Source organism: Lampetra planeri, chromosome 7 (assembly GCF_965212315.1).
Source record: "Lampetra planeri chromosome 7, kcLamPlan1.2.h2, whole genome shotgun sequence".
NCBI classification, from domain to species: Eukaryota; Metazoa; Chordata; class Hyperoartia; order Petromyzontiformes; family Petromyzontidae; genus Lampetra; species Lampetra planeri.
Window position 1 is genome coordinate 5,798,652 of NC_136113.1, and position 13,065 is coordinate 5,811,716.

Consider the following 13,065-nt stretch of genomic DNA (forward strand, 5'->3'; position numbering starts at 1 on the left):
ACTGCAGTAGCACGCGCGAGCGTTTCAAACGGATTCCACGCGGCAAGAATGTGCGCGGGTAGGCGGATAATTATCTCCCACGTTTCATAACTGTCACTTTGACATCAGGGCCCTTTTGATGATGGCTGCGTTGGCCTCATTTTGTAGGATTTTTCTCCCAACCAATAAAACCGCACGATGGGACCAGTGCGTGACACTGCCACATTTCAGAGCGACCGACTCTGCGCCTGTTACCCTGATTGCCTGCCAGTCTTCCATCACGCGGCGCGGCTCGTGTGGGTCACACGGGGATAGAACAGTTAACTTCACGGCATACTTTGGCGCGTCCTGACATGCCACGCTCCTGCACGCCAACGGCATGCTTCCTGGTGCTAATCAAAGCGCCCAATTAATGCCACTCATTCCCCAAGCCGCAATCCGCGGATCGCCTCTGGCGTATGTACGGTTCACTGGGGAGCACTTTTACGTGTTCCCCGTCAAAATACGGTTCTTTTACAGCTTCGCGAGTTCACTGCACGCGGCTTGAGCCGCTACTGCAAGTGTTACGCGACTTGTTGTGCCGAATGGTGTTGTAAGCAAGACGGAGTCACTGTTCTCACCGCCATCACCAAAGTCGCCTATTGTTCTCCGCTTTTCCTGCCCCATCCTTTTCAGACAGAGCTGTTCCAGAGTGCCTGGCCACCAGCTCATGGGGACAGTGTCGGGTCGAGGGGGCAGGGTCTCTCGTCTGTTTTTTTATTCCGTCGAAATCATGGTTGAAATGAGTTTGCCAATGTTGTTTTTTTATAACCATCTGCCAACACGTGAAACAGGTGGAGGGAATGTGCATGATCGCACATATACTGTGGAAGAAAAATGTTCTATTGAATTGCATCTGTCCGTAATGCAACCACTGTGGAAAACAATATTGGACAAAAGCGCACTCATGCCATGCAGATGGCTTTACGACTCGGCTTTGACCTTGATTTTGGTTTATCGACTGCTTTCAACAAGGTAGAGAGAGAGGGAGTGGTGGACCTTGAGATTTGTTTTTCTGACCACGGCTAACATCAGTGGTGAATGATGTCTGAACTGGTCATGCCCCTCCCTTCACCCCCCCCCCACTTCACCAACTCGCACTGAGCAGCGTGGCGGTGAAGTATGGTCAAACACTCAAACGCCCATAATTGACATTGCGCAGAGGAGATGGTTATCCGCTATGGAATTGACAAGGAGCTCTTAACTATCACGTTCATGGCACCGGTGGGTTCGTAAGCAAGTCAGACACGAGGACAAATCAACGTGAGTTTTTGAGAAGTTTATTTTTTTTTATATTTTTTAATGTAAATGATAAAGCTGGAAGCAAACAGTTTGCGACCACAAGTCAGATAAAGAGAACAAGGCCGTGCATACGCATGTCCACGCGTTGCGTGAATCAAGTGTGGACACGCGTCCCGTGTATGTACAAAACGTGCGTGTGTCGGATGCCATGCAATTTTACCCACTAATAGTCGCCCAGCGCGAGCGCATTGCGTGAGAGAGAGGAAAAAAAATCAGCGTTAGCCATTTACAGACGGACGGGGGGAGGCAGTCAGCGTCATCCCGCGGGACACCCATAACGCGTGGCCTGGGGGCACCGGGATGGCCAAAAACGCTGAAACAAGTTTGTACAGCAGATTTTGGTCACGCGCACGGTGATCCTACCACGAGCAAAAGGCACAAATCCCCCGTATAGCCTTAACAGACGTTTGTGGCAAGTGCTGTTAACGAGGCCGGAACGGCACACGAGGGGGTGGGGTGGCCAGCACCACGCCCGGACCGCCTTTGTCTCCCTAGCGGTGATATTTACACACCACGCCAGGTACTTATTTGAGGTTGAATCGACCAAGGGGAAGCCCAGGATCGGTCCAGATAATCGTCACTGGTGTTGGCTGTGAGCTGCAACCGAACTCGGGTCACCGGGTTTGTAGCGCAGCGCGCTAACCACTGCACTACCGCTCCCCACCACCGACACACAAACACAAATATCCCCCCGTATAGCCTTAATAGACTTGGGGCCACACACACACACATGCATGCACACACACACACACATGGGCAATTCCAGGTCATTTTGCTTTAGCTATCAGCATTCGTCTATAATAAATAGGAACGTTAATTAAAAATAAATTACAAAGCATCTTCGTTATTAGCACAAGTAACTGCGTTGACAAGTACTTTTCTTTACACTACTTTAAAGCAGAGCAGAAGCAAATGGCCGTTAAATAATAATAAAAAACACACAGACAATGTGGCGTATGCACTTTGCATGTTAAGCCTTTGTTAAACTGTAATTCACGGAGAAGCCAAATGTCGTCATCGACACTTCACTCGTGCCCAACACTGAGCTCTTATGCTCATCATCATTAGGCAACTAATGTCAAAAGGACAAAGCATGTTTAAAAAAAAACGATCAAACAAATAAAAACCCCTACGTAACAAACATTTATAATAAGGTTCCGAATAAAACCTCATCCATAATAAACCAAGTGCAGTTAAAATTCTTAAAAGCCAGCTCACGAAGTATGCAAAGGTTCTTACGGGTAAAAGTGTCCAAACCAGTAGGAAAACAAAAAGGATGCAAAGATATAAAGACAAAAATAAAGATATGTTCTTTGAACTTTTCCAAATAAAAGATTTTTTTTGTCTACATTATAAATACATTCAACAGTTAAACGAACATGGGAAAACTTTTTTTTTACAGATGTACACACACACACATTTCTGATCGTATATTTACAAACATAAACGGTAAATAATAATAATAATAGTGCGGCGCTGGGATTATGAAAGCTGAAGTGGATTTTGTTGCGTTCGTTGGAGTGTGGCACCACTCTTCGGCTGCTCACACTTCTCATTTTGGTCGGTTCTACACAGTTTGGCCCTCTCTTGTCACGTGTTCCAGGACTTTCTTCAGACTGTGACAAGCTGACATCAAAAAACAACCCCCCTCCCCCTCCCCCCACAAAAAAAGATTACATACATCAGTGCATTAGTTGTGTGTGTTCGATGAATCCTATGCTGTGATAAGTTTTGGGCAGAGTTAGTTATCTTCTGAATTTTGTATATTATTTACCTTTTGCGGATTTATTTTATGACTATAAATCATCGCCACATCACCTGGCTTCAATAAATATTACCCTAGAGAAATTACATTGTTAAAATAATAAATAATGTATTTCTGTCCTTAAAAATATACGACATTTATGACAGCTTATTTGTAATATTTCAACTCAAATCATGAAACTGTGGCATTAACATTTTTTTTGTGTCAGCTTTTCTCACTCACCACCTACATCTCTTGAGTCCATGGCTGCCAACAAAGTGAAAAATGGAATATGATACATTGTTAAAGTACACATATACAAATCACATTGGCATTTTTCACTCAAGTGATGGAAAAACCCTCACTTGAAAAAAAATACAAATTGTGATGTTGTTTGAATTGCATTTTTTTTTACCGTTTACTAAATCAAAATAACTTAAAATGGGTTTATTTAATTAAAACATTCTAAATATACAAAAATAATAATATTGGCTCATACTCTGCGGTAATTTAAACATGCGGTTGTTTTCTTTGCTTATCTCCCTTGCTGGCTTACATGACTTTTATTATTTTAAATCAAGTGTGTAGACTAGGACATGACAATCACGAACATCCTCTTGGAGTCTGCAATGTTGCAAGTGTCATTTTTATAAATGTCTTTCTGCTCATTCCAGTGATCTCGTTTGCCACACTGTACATGGTTCCTTGCCATTTGTGGTTGTGACAGTGCTCAACCTTGAACCGCTATTTGCACCGATTGCGTTGATTTTTTGCGGTTGTGCTGTCCACCTCTCCGATATGTTTTCTGGCCGTTGCCGTGTTGCGAACAGCACGCAGAATCAACTCTGAAACGCATCGTAGAGTTATGTTTAAAAAATAATAATATTTTGCAATTTATGTTCCAGTGGTTAGGTTTTCAGGGTGCGTGCGCTATCGCGGCGCCTTCAGTCGACGCGTGACCCTCGCTGGCTCGCACTCGATCCGTTAAACTTAAAGCAACAATCCAGTTTTAACTGCTCGTGTCATACACTGTGATTAACAAAGTGCGCTAAAGTGAATGGGCTGAAGGCAGTCCTGTGAAAGTGAAACTAAAATGAATCAGAAGACCATTTTCATTCTTTAATGAGGGGCGGTGTCTGTGGAATAAGCCGGTTTCACAAGAAGGTTAACAAATGTTACCTGCTTTGGGTATAGCATGCTGCAGTAACATCGATAAAAAAAAATTATGAAGGCATCTTAGCATCACTTAACATGGGTTTACGGGAACAGAAATGTAACAACGAAAATATGTTCACGATGCGCAATGTTTTAAAGATGAAATATATTGAACCGGAATCAATCTCTGAAGTCAATAATTTCTGCATGCTGCTATGGGTGTATTCCACGGTTCCAAAAGCCACGGTACTGTATATAATATACAATATATACCGGAGGAATACAAATTTGAAATCGTCATAAATAAATACACTTCATTATTTGCGACAAAACTTGGCAGCGTCATGTTTTTGGAAATTTGCAGAGCGACAGTTGTAATAGATCCTCCATGCGACGATGTGAGACCCAGAGACACAATTATATTCATGTTTGAGACAGCCACACCCCAGTCAGACCAGTGAAAAACCAACACCACCCCCCCCACCAAAAATAAAATCATGGATTTTCTGTCCCTTGAGTGTTGTGCACCTATATCATCAATCAGTTACACGTGTATTAATATAAACCTTAAATTATATCCACGTGGGCCACTTGTGCAAAGTATGAATTTGTAAAAAAAAAAACAAGAAAAATATTGAACGTTTTTAGTTCTTTGTGAACGTCGTGTTCTGCAGCCGGCAAACTGCAGGTTTCCGAGATTCCTCCGCACCCATGCCGATCGAGCGCTCCGCTTGGTTATCGACAGTAAATTACTCTCTTTCACACACGATATTTACACACTACTCTTCGTGGAGCTATCACTAGTCAATCATTAGCAACGCGTCTATAGTCCACGAAACAACAACGATATGTCACGACTCACATTGCATTGACACCTCATGGCACTCCATTCATCCTCCCCTCCCGTGTTAGTCCTGAACTTCTCGACGCTACTCAATGGCACTCGAAGTGTGACACTCACTCTGGCACGCCAAGGCTGGGGTGTGAACACGAGTGAGCCCACGCGCTAAGCAAATATCTCCAAACGCGTGCTTCTGTTGATAAACCACGTGTCCTGGGAGTGGTGGTTTCCATGCACGGTACTGCAGTTTCCATAGCCCGCTGTCAAATCAACGCGACGGAAACAACGATATCCTCCAATAGCTTTCCCACCGCCTTCGACAAATTTCAATTGCTCACTCACAACTGCTCAGTGCTCGTGCAAGTGAGCAATGCCGGCCAAGTGATAGCAGAGCAATTGTAATTTTGTAGCAATGGCAAACGTACAATAAGTGCACACCTTTAAATGGAGTGAACATTTTGGGTTTAGACACGTAAAATAAATAAACATTTAGATGTATTTTGAATGATTTTTTTATGTTTTGTCATATGGAGTGGATGGGAGGCATTGAGACAACTGCACCTCCCTCTGCATCTCATTTTCAATGGCTTTGACTCTGAGATCTGTTCCTGCCGTGGAAATACAAGCACACAGAGCACTGTCTGCTAACATGTGTCCGCGTAAAGGATCCCATGCCATTGTTTTAAAGAAACAGGCCACCATGACCCAGACCCATGGTCAAACCGCTAAAGTACAAAGCTTACCCTTTGCTACGTAACGTGTGGGAACTTAACAGAAGTTGTCTTACGGAGAGAACGTTCCCCATGATAGCAATATGATATTGCTGCCACGAGCTCAGGGCCGCCGACAGAGTTGAGTGCTGCCCCAATGCTCATTTGAGCATGAAGTCACTTTAACTTTGATTTACATGTTTTTTTTTCAGTGTAGCTCTATACAATACAATAGTTTGGCATTCTTTGGTGGGAGACCACCACCTTACGTAAGTTCCGACCGGGACAACCCTGACACAGAAGTCTTCGGTAAGATCCCGACTCGCAAAACAGAACTGGACACCCCAGCAAAAACGTGGCGAGAGCGAAGTGAAAGGAGAGGGTTTTGCCGAATGCCCCAAAGCTTCAAGCAGAAGAAAGGCAAAAGGCACACACACAGTCGCTTTTTCGCTCGTGAGACATCGCTCATCCGCGCCACTCAGAGGGCGTCCGTGCACTGGGCCCCGGCCTGCGTGGCGACGCCGCCCCCACCGGCGTGGCCGTTGGGCGTGGAGAAACAGCCGCTGTATCGCGTGTCCTCATCCGCCAGGCGCTTCATCCTGTGGGGGCTGTCCACCTGCACCTTGGTGCCCCGCTCGCAGTCCACGTACACCACCGAGTGCGTCTGCAGCTCGGGGCTGAAGCACGACTCCTTTGAAGGGCAAAAGGAAGGGAAAGGTCAGGGAGTCGGCAAGGTCGGTGCTGCCGTTGCCACCACATCTCGGCCCTTCCTTTTTTCCTGCGTTCCACTAGATCCTGCATCTGTCGTAAAGTCGACGCTCAAACTTTGCAGAACCGGCTAACAGTTATCGACCGTCTGGCTTTTTATCTCTACCTTGATTACCCCCATCTGGGTGCCACTCGAGTGCCTGTGTCAGTAACCTGCCCTCCTCCATCCTGGACACGTGTCACATCTAATGCAAATTCCTCTTCCTGATGGCATCTACATTGAAATGTTCTATTACCAACTTCTAAGTCACTTACTATCTTCTTTTACGCAGTTCTTCGCATCTTCCACATGCATCTGTAATCAAAGCCCAGAAGCTTCTATTCTGTTTAAAGACATAACTAATTTTATGGCTGTTTCCAAGCAGCAATTTTTGTTATTTTTATTTTACCAGGTAAGGCTACTGGGCTATATAGCTGTTTTTCAGAAATGACCTGGCCACAAATGATAGCTCAACCAAGTGGCTTATCATGTAGAAATGTACAGCAGCCAATACTCTAAATGAGTGTTTCTAAACGTGGAGGGAAAAACCGTAGGACCCGGAACGTGAACCGTATTAAATTAAGTTGTATGCTTCATTAGACCTCCTTTGCAGGTACCAAAATATAATAATTGGGTTTTTCCCCTTTTTTCTGGCAACAAAACTGAAACCTTTTTACAAGGATTCATGTCTGCATTAACCACAATACTTGCAGTCAAAATGCAAACAAAAACACACTATGGTGTGGACCAATCAGTTTCAAGAACAATGCATATATTATCATAGTGTGTTTTTATTAGCATTTTGACTGCAAGTATGATGGTTAATGCAGACATGAATCCTTGTAAAAAGGTTTCAGTTTTGTTGCCAGAAAAAAGGGGAAAAACCCTATTATTATAAGTTGTATGCTGTTGGTCCACAGGTTCCCCACGAGTGGGCCTTCACTAACATCGCGGCAGTTCAGGTGCCAATTTGCGCAGCGTACACTTGCCTTGCCGGGTGGCTTGTAGGCCGGGCTGGGGATCCAGCGCTTGTGGCGGTGCTGGTAGAGCAGCGCCGCACCAATGGCCACCACAGCCACAAGGGGCACCAGGGCCAACCAGGCGAGGTCTTGGGAGCGCGAGGCGTGAGACGGGTCGGCTGGGGCCAGCCGCAGATGGGCCCCTGGGATGTGGTTTTCCAGATCTGAGGGAGATCGGTCATTTGCGGTTGAGTATAACAAAGAAAAACTAAAAAATCTGCCAGTGCCAAAAGGATACGTTTCAAATTTTAATATTTAGTATTATGGAGTTTTAAGGACAAAGTTTAATCTTTTTCCAGATTTTCAGACAATTTAGATGATGTAACAATAATCACGTGATTTTTTTTGTGCCAACATAAGTTATGTAACCCAATGCCATGTGACACCACTTCTGGCAGGAAATGGGTGAATGTGATGTTGTGTAAAGTGACATCATTTCCTGTGGCAGCATGTTTTCATATCAATATGAAACAAAACAATTGTATAATCAGTAATATCGTATATCTTGGGCCCTATTTTTCAGATTTTTCAGATTAATCTGAATATCAGGAACATTGCTTGGGTGCAGTAATTTTTCTTTATTTCGTTGAGCATATCTAGGAATGTGTACACTTTAGATTGCTTAACGGAGTTAACAACAGGGTCTTGGGGCAGCAAAAACAGTGAACACAATGAATTTTGTTACATAAACGCACGACCATACAACACGCTCTACAAAACAAACCCTGAACGTTCACTTACATAACCGGGATGAAATTGCGCATACGGCTTATTCATTCTCTTAAAAACAAATAATTTCTCATGCCACAACTCCACCTTGTCTAAATGCACATGTTAATTGGAGATTTTGAACGAAATTGTTAATTGCACGCAGCTCATTGTATAGCCCAATCCATAAAGGTTTAAATATAAATGTCAATTGCTCACAATCAGTGTTTCCTCATGCTTCGTAAAAAAACGTCAAGATCTCAGTCCTGTTATGCAAAAATGTTTGATATATATACATATATATGTTTATACAGCCCTCATGCAGACAGAAATATGTAAACTGTGCATATAACGCAATCATTGAAAACACACAGCTATCTTGTTTAATGCAAGAAGTTTCCTGGGATGTAAAAATCATACATTTTGGTTTGTACACCCGTAGGTATGGGAGATAATGCTCAGTCATCTCTGAGAAATGATGAGGGCCAGCTCATTTGTTTCCCTTATAAAAACAAGGACACGTGACCAAAGAAACTTAGCAGTTGGCTCTTTAAATAGCAGGGGAATTAATGAATAAAAAGCAGGTTATTTGAAATGTCGATAGAATCTTGCCAAGAAAATATCTCAACTCTAATGGTCCCTAAAATTATATCAATACAAAAAAAACACTTTTTTTTTGTCTGCAAAGAGCACTTACCGAGTACAAAAATCTTATTAAAAGTTGCCTCTACGGGAAATGTATTGACATTTGGCGGGGGTGGGGGCAATACCGTGGGTTTCCTCAAGGACAGGGGTGGTGGGCAATGTCGCGGCGTTGTCTGGATCGATCTCATTCCACCGATCTGCCTTGTTCACGGGCACCGTCACTGCCGCTACCGTCGGCTCATCTGGACGGCCAAACGAAAAGAAGAGAAAAAAACCCACACGCGCACTCATGGATTCTGTATCGCTGTCCAACGCTCGTTCGGTCTCTGAAGTATTTATTAGCAGCGCACAGAAGATAAAGGGTAGCTGACACGGAAAAAAAACATGTTGGCATATTTGCAAAGTTATTTCGGCACTGGTTTGTGTCTGCCAGTTTTGGGCAATCAATTTGGCCAGTTATCTATAGGCTAGGTTTTTAATAGCAAAACAACTTTATACAAAAGTTTTATTCACGTTTGATCATATTTTTTTACAAAAGTTATCACGCACTCCCTGTACAGACACCAACAGAGGGACAGAGTGAATGGATAAACGCATTCAACTTTAGTTGTAAAGCATTAAAAACACCTACATATTAAGCAGACTGCTTTTTGGGTTTAGTTTGTTATCCTTCCACCGCACCTCTGCTTAGCACAGTAGGCTACGTATGGTGCAAAATAAGTTCTAAATACATAAACACTGCAAATATCTCCGAGGCGAACTTTGCTAAATAAAGTGGACATTTCAGGCCATGACAAATGTGAGCAATTCATCTTTACACGTACACCACACATCGGTTCACCCCTCTCTTGTGGCAACAAAGTACAATAAAACCTTGGATTGCGAGTAACTTGGTCTGCGAGTGTTTTGCAAGACGAGAAAAATGTTTAAATAAATATTAATTTGATAAACGAGCGAGGTCTTGCAATACGAGTAGTACGTGTATACGCTTTGTCTGCCGAGCGTCACGTGATCACAACTGATATATGAGTGCTTTGATATACGAGTGCTTTGGATTACAAACACGTTTCCGGAACGAATTATGCTCACAATCCAAGGTTTTACTGTACCTTAATCATAGGGCAGAGGCTCTGGGAGAAGTCGGTAGATGGAATAGGGAAGTGTTGGGAGGGCTGGAGGCTAAAGAGAGTGATGGATAGGGAGAGGGGATATCGATTTAAGAGGTGACGGAAGGTTTGAAGAAGAGTGAAAGGAATGGTTGTTAGAATGGGGAATGAGAAAGACATCGAATTGAATCTCCCACATCGTTCGTAATGCACAAGATAAAATGACCGAGCCTTAAATATTCGTGTTCGATTAACAGAGCCGAGTGCTGATGAGACTCAAAAAGTTAAACTTGTCCAGAGTTCACCTATTTAAACAAATGCTGCTGAAAAATATTTGTCCAGAAGGCAAATTAACTGATGAACTAAAATGCTACTTTCATTTTGCACGGGACAGAGGGACTGCTGTCTGTCTATTTATTTTACTTCATTATTTGCGACCCACAATCCTCCACGACGGTGGATAAACGCATTTCCGGTATCGTCAACCCGCCGTCCTGACGTCTTAAACAAAGCTCCCCATTTGCAATGGTGCAATACCTGGGCAGAGGGGGCAGCACAGGCCCTCCAGGAAGAGGGGCTGGGCACACGTGAGGGTGGGACAGTCGTCCATGGCGCACAGCGTCTGGCTTCCCACGCAGAAGCAGTGGGTGCAACTGTCCAGTGCCCAGCGCTCGCCGTCGCCGTACAAGCGCCCGTCGAATGAGCAGCCCGTGCTGAAAGGTGGCTCGTCTACACACGCCGGACCAGCAACACGACGACGATGACATTGTCAACATCGGACGATAACCACATTGCGTGCTAATACACCGCATCCAAGCGTGGTGCGATTCTATTACGAGCGCGGTGCGATTATAATCCCGCACCTCTGATTATCGGAGTTGGCTACGTACGGTGCGAAAGAAATTCACATACATGCATCTATACGTACAACCGCTACGTTATTTAATTCTACAGCAGTCGTACAAGTGCACCTCTTTTACGGTTCTTTTGTGCCGATTTGACCCCGGGCGGGCTCTCTGAAAAAATCGAAGCTCGTACAATCAGCTTAAAGGTCGGCCGTAAAACCCACAAGTGACGCTGGACCCTCACCTCGAGCGCCTGCTGTCAGCGTGTGGCACGTTAACGTCACAGTCGGTGCTGTGAGCATCAACCAAGCTTCTAGAGCCACGGAGGCTCACGGCGTTGCGCCCACTCTCGCACGCACGAGCAGAATTGCACTCCAGCAGTGTTGGAACTTCATATGTATTTTATCCCTCAGTTACATTTCAATTTCGCTGAAGGTGCCCTGTTATGAGATGAATGGATCTCCACAGTGATCTCTTATCCAGCACTAGATGGTGCACCCTTTCCATGTCCCACAAGCGTTTTTTGTAGCATGGCAAAACAAGCGTTTTAGTCCTCAGAATTAGAAACTTCTGCAAAAAAAAGTCTTGACTTAAAGCTTTCGTGACTGCAGGAATTCATATTCTAAAAAAAAAACTTTTTTTTCTTTGAACCTATCTACGTGACTTTACCGAAAGACCCAAGAATATGAATTCTGAAAATAGGTGAAAACCCAAAATGAAAATACTTTTTTGTTGTGGTGTGCAATAATTAGTGATGAGGTTCAACCCACCAACTTGCAACACTTGAAACCCCAGTTTAATCACAGTTTGCTGGTTGTAAAATAATACTTCTCATCTCAATGGGTCCTGAGCTGGCTTTAAATAAAAGTGTCTGTCCAGTGGTGTGCATTCAGTGCAGGACAACCCAGCAACATCATAGCCCACGCTCTACCATGCGGCGCATCATCTAGGCTGGGCTGTTCACGTGGGTATGCGTGGTTGGCATAGGTGACGAGGTTACAACAAATCTTTCAAATGCCTTATTTTCTTGACAAAGAGACATTATCTACAACAATAAGCACGACTGCTCTCCCAATAGAATGGCACGTTGTTAAACCACAGCAATCAATGCGTGCCTCAACAGGTTCCAATCAGTGTGATGTCTTGTTCTTCTTACTATTAACATTATTATGATGCTAATTTACCCATAAAAGTCTCACGATGTTGACATTTCCACAATTCTGCAGCTTGAACGCCAGCATTATACGCAGAGTGCTCTCTACATCGCATGCCTGCACACATTACTGGGGAGGAGGGAAGGAAAAAAGAGGTGTTTGAGAGGGCGGCTTGTGAATCCCGTTGAGTGCCTTCAGAGTGAGCGCTGGAGAGGGACGTGCTCGCGTTTGGAGTGCACACTGAGAATGGCAAGACGCAGGCATGCGATGGCCTCTGCAGTGCCAGGTACAGGTTCCCTGCAGTGCAAGCAGGCACATTTTTTTACACTCGCACTCTGGCAAAGCATTTTTACAATGTTTACTGGTGCCCTTAGCTCCGATGAGTGCTTCGAGCACTGGCGAGTGCATTTTGCCCGCTGAAGGAAATGGAACTCTCCTCCGTTCAGAAAAGCAGCGCCTCAAACAGGCAGCAGTGGGATCGCGTTTACTTAATTAGAAATGCAGTGATGAAAAAAAAACCCGTCTAGATTGAAAACTAATTTATTTAGAACTGCTTTTTGTGTTCGATTTGTTGTCCTTCCCCCGCACCTCTGATTAACATGGTTGATTGCGTATGGTGCAAAAGAAGTTCAACATACATACACGCATGCAACCCAAACCATGGACCATATAGTAAACCACCGTAGTCTGCACTCCTTCCAACGGAGGAGAAGGAATAGCAAAACGACACGGACCCTCTCTCGAAGCCCTCTTGTGCCTAGCAGACCTCGACATTGGCATTCAGCTCTTGAACATATTGCTGCCGTGCACAAGAACAGAACATAATTCGAAATGCTTTTGCCCTCCACAACCGTGGCTCAAATCACCTTGGGATATGTTGACATTTTTGGCCACAGTAAATGAATGCCCAATACCTTGTGCGGCAATCTCGTTTCAAATGAGTCAAATCTCCATTCATGTAACACGTGAGAAGAGCCTACTCAGGCTAATGGTTTCTCATGCTCAGGAAAGCCGGGTATAAAATATACAAAAGCAAAAGGAACAAAAACACAGTAAAATGGCAAAACATG

General features: G+C 44.2%; 1 protein-coding gene across 2 annotated transcripts in view; it reads right to left on the minus strand.

Moving 5' to 3' along the window:
* Window positions 1-1,282: 1,282 nt before the first annotated feature.
* CRIM1 (cysteine rich transmembrane BMP regulator 1) overlaps window positions 1,283-13,065 on the minus strand; it is an 88,877-nt gene continuing 77,094 nt past the window's right edge. For both annotated transcript variants that reach the window (XM_078596102.1, XM_078596100.1), the window contains exons 14-17: window positions 10,534-10,725; window positions 9,016-9,132; window positions 7,508-7,701; window positions 1,283-6,461 (exon numbers count right to left, since the gene is read on the minus strand). In XM_078596102.1, coding sequence (XP_078452228.1) covers window positions 6,249-6,461; window positions 7,508-7,701; window positions 9,016-9,132; window positions 10,534-10,725 — 716 coding nt within the window. In that variant the 3' untranslated portion in view covers window positions 1,283-6,248. The remainder of the gene's footprint in view (window positions 6,462-7,507; window positions 7,702-9,015; window positions 9,133-10,533; window positions 10,726-13,065) is intronic.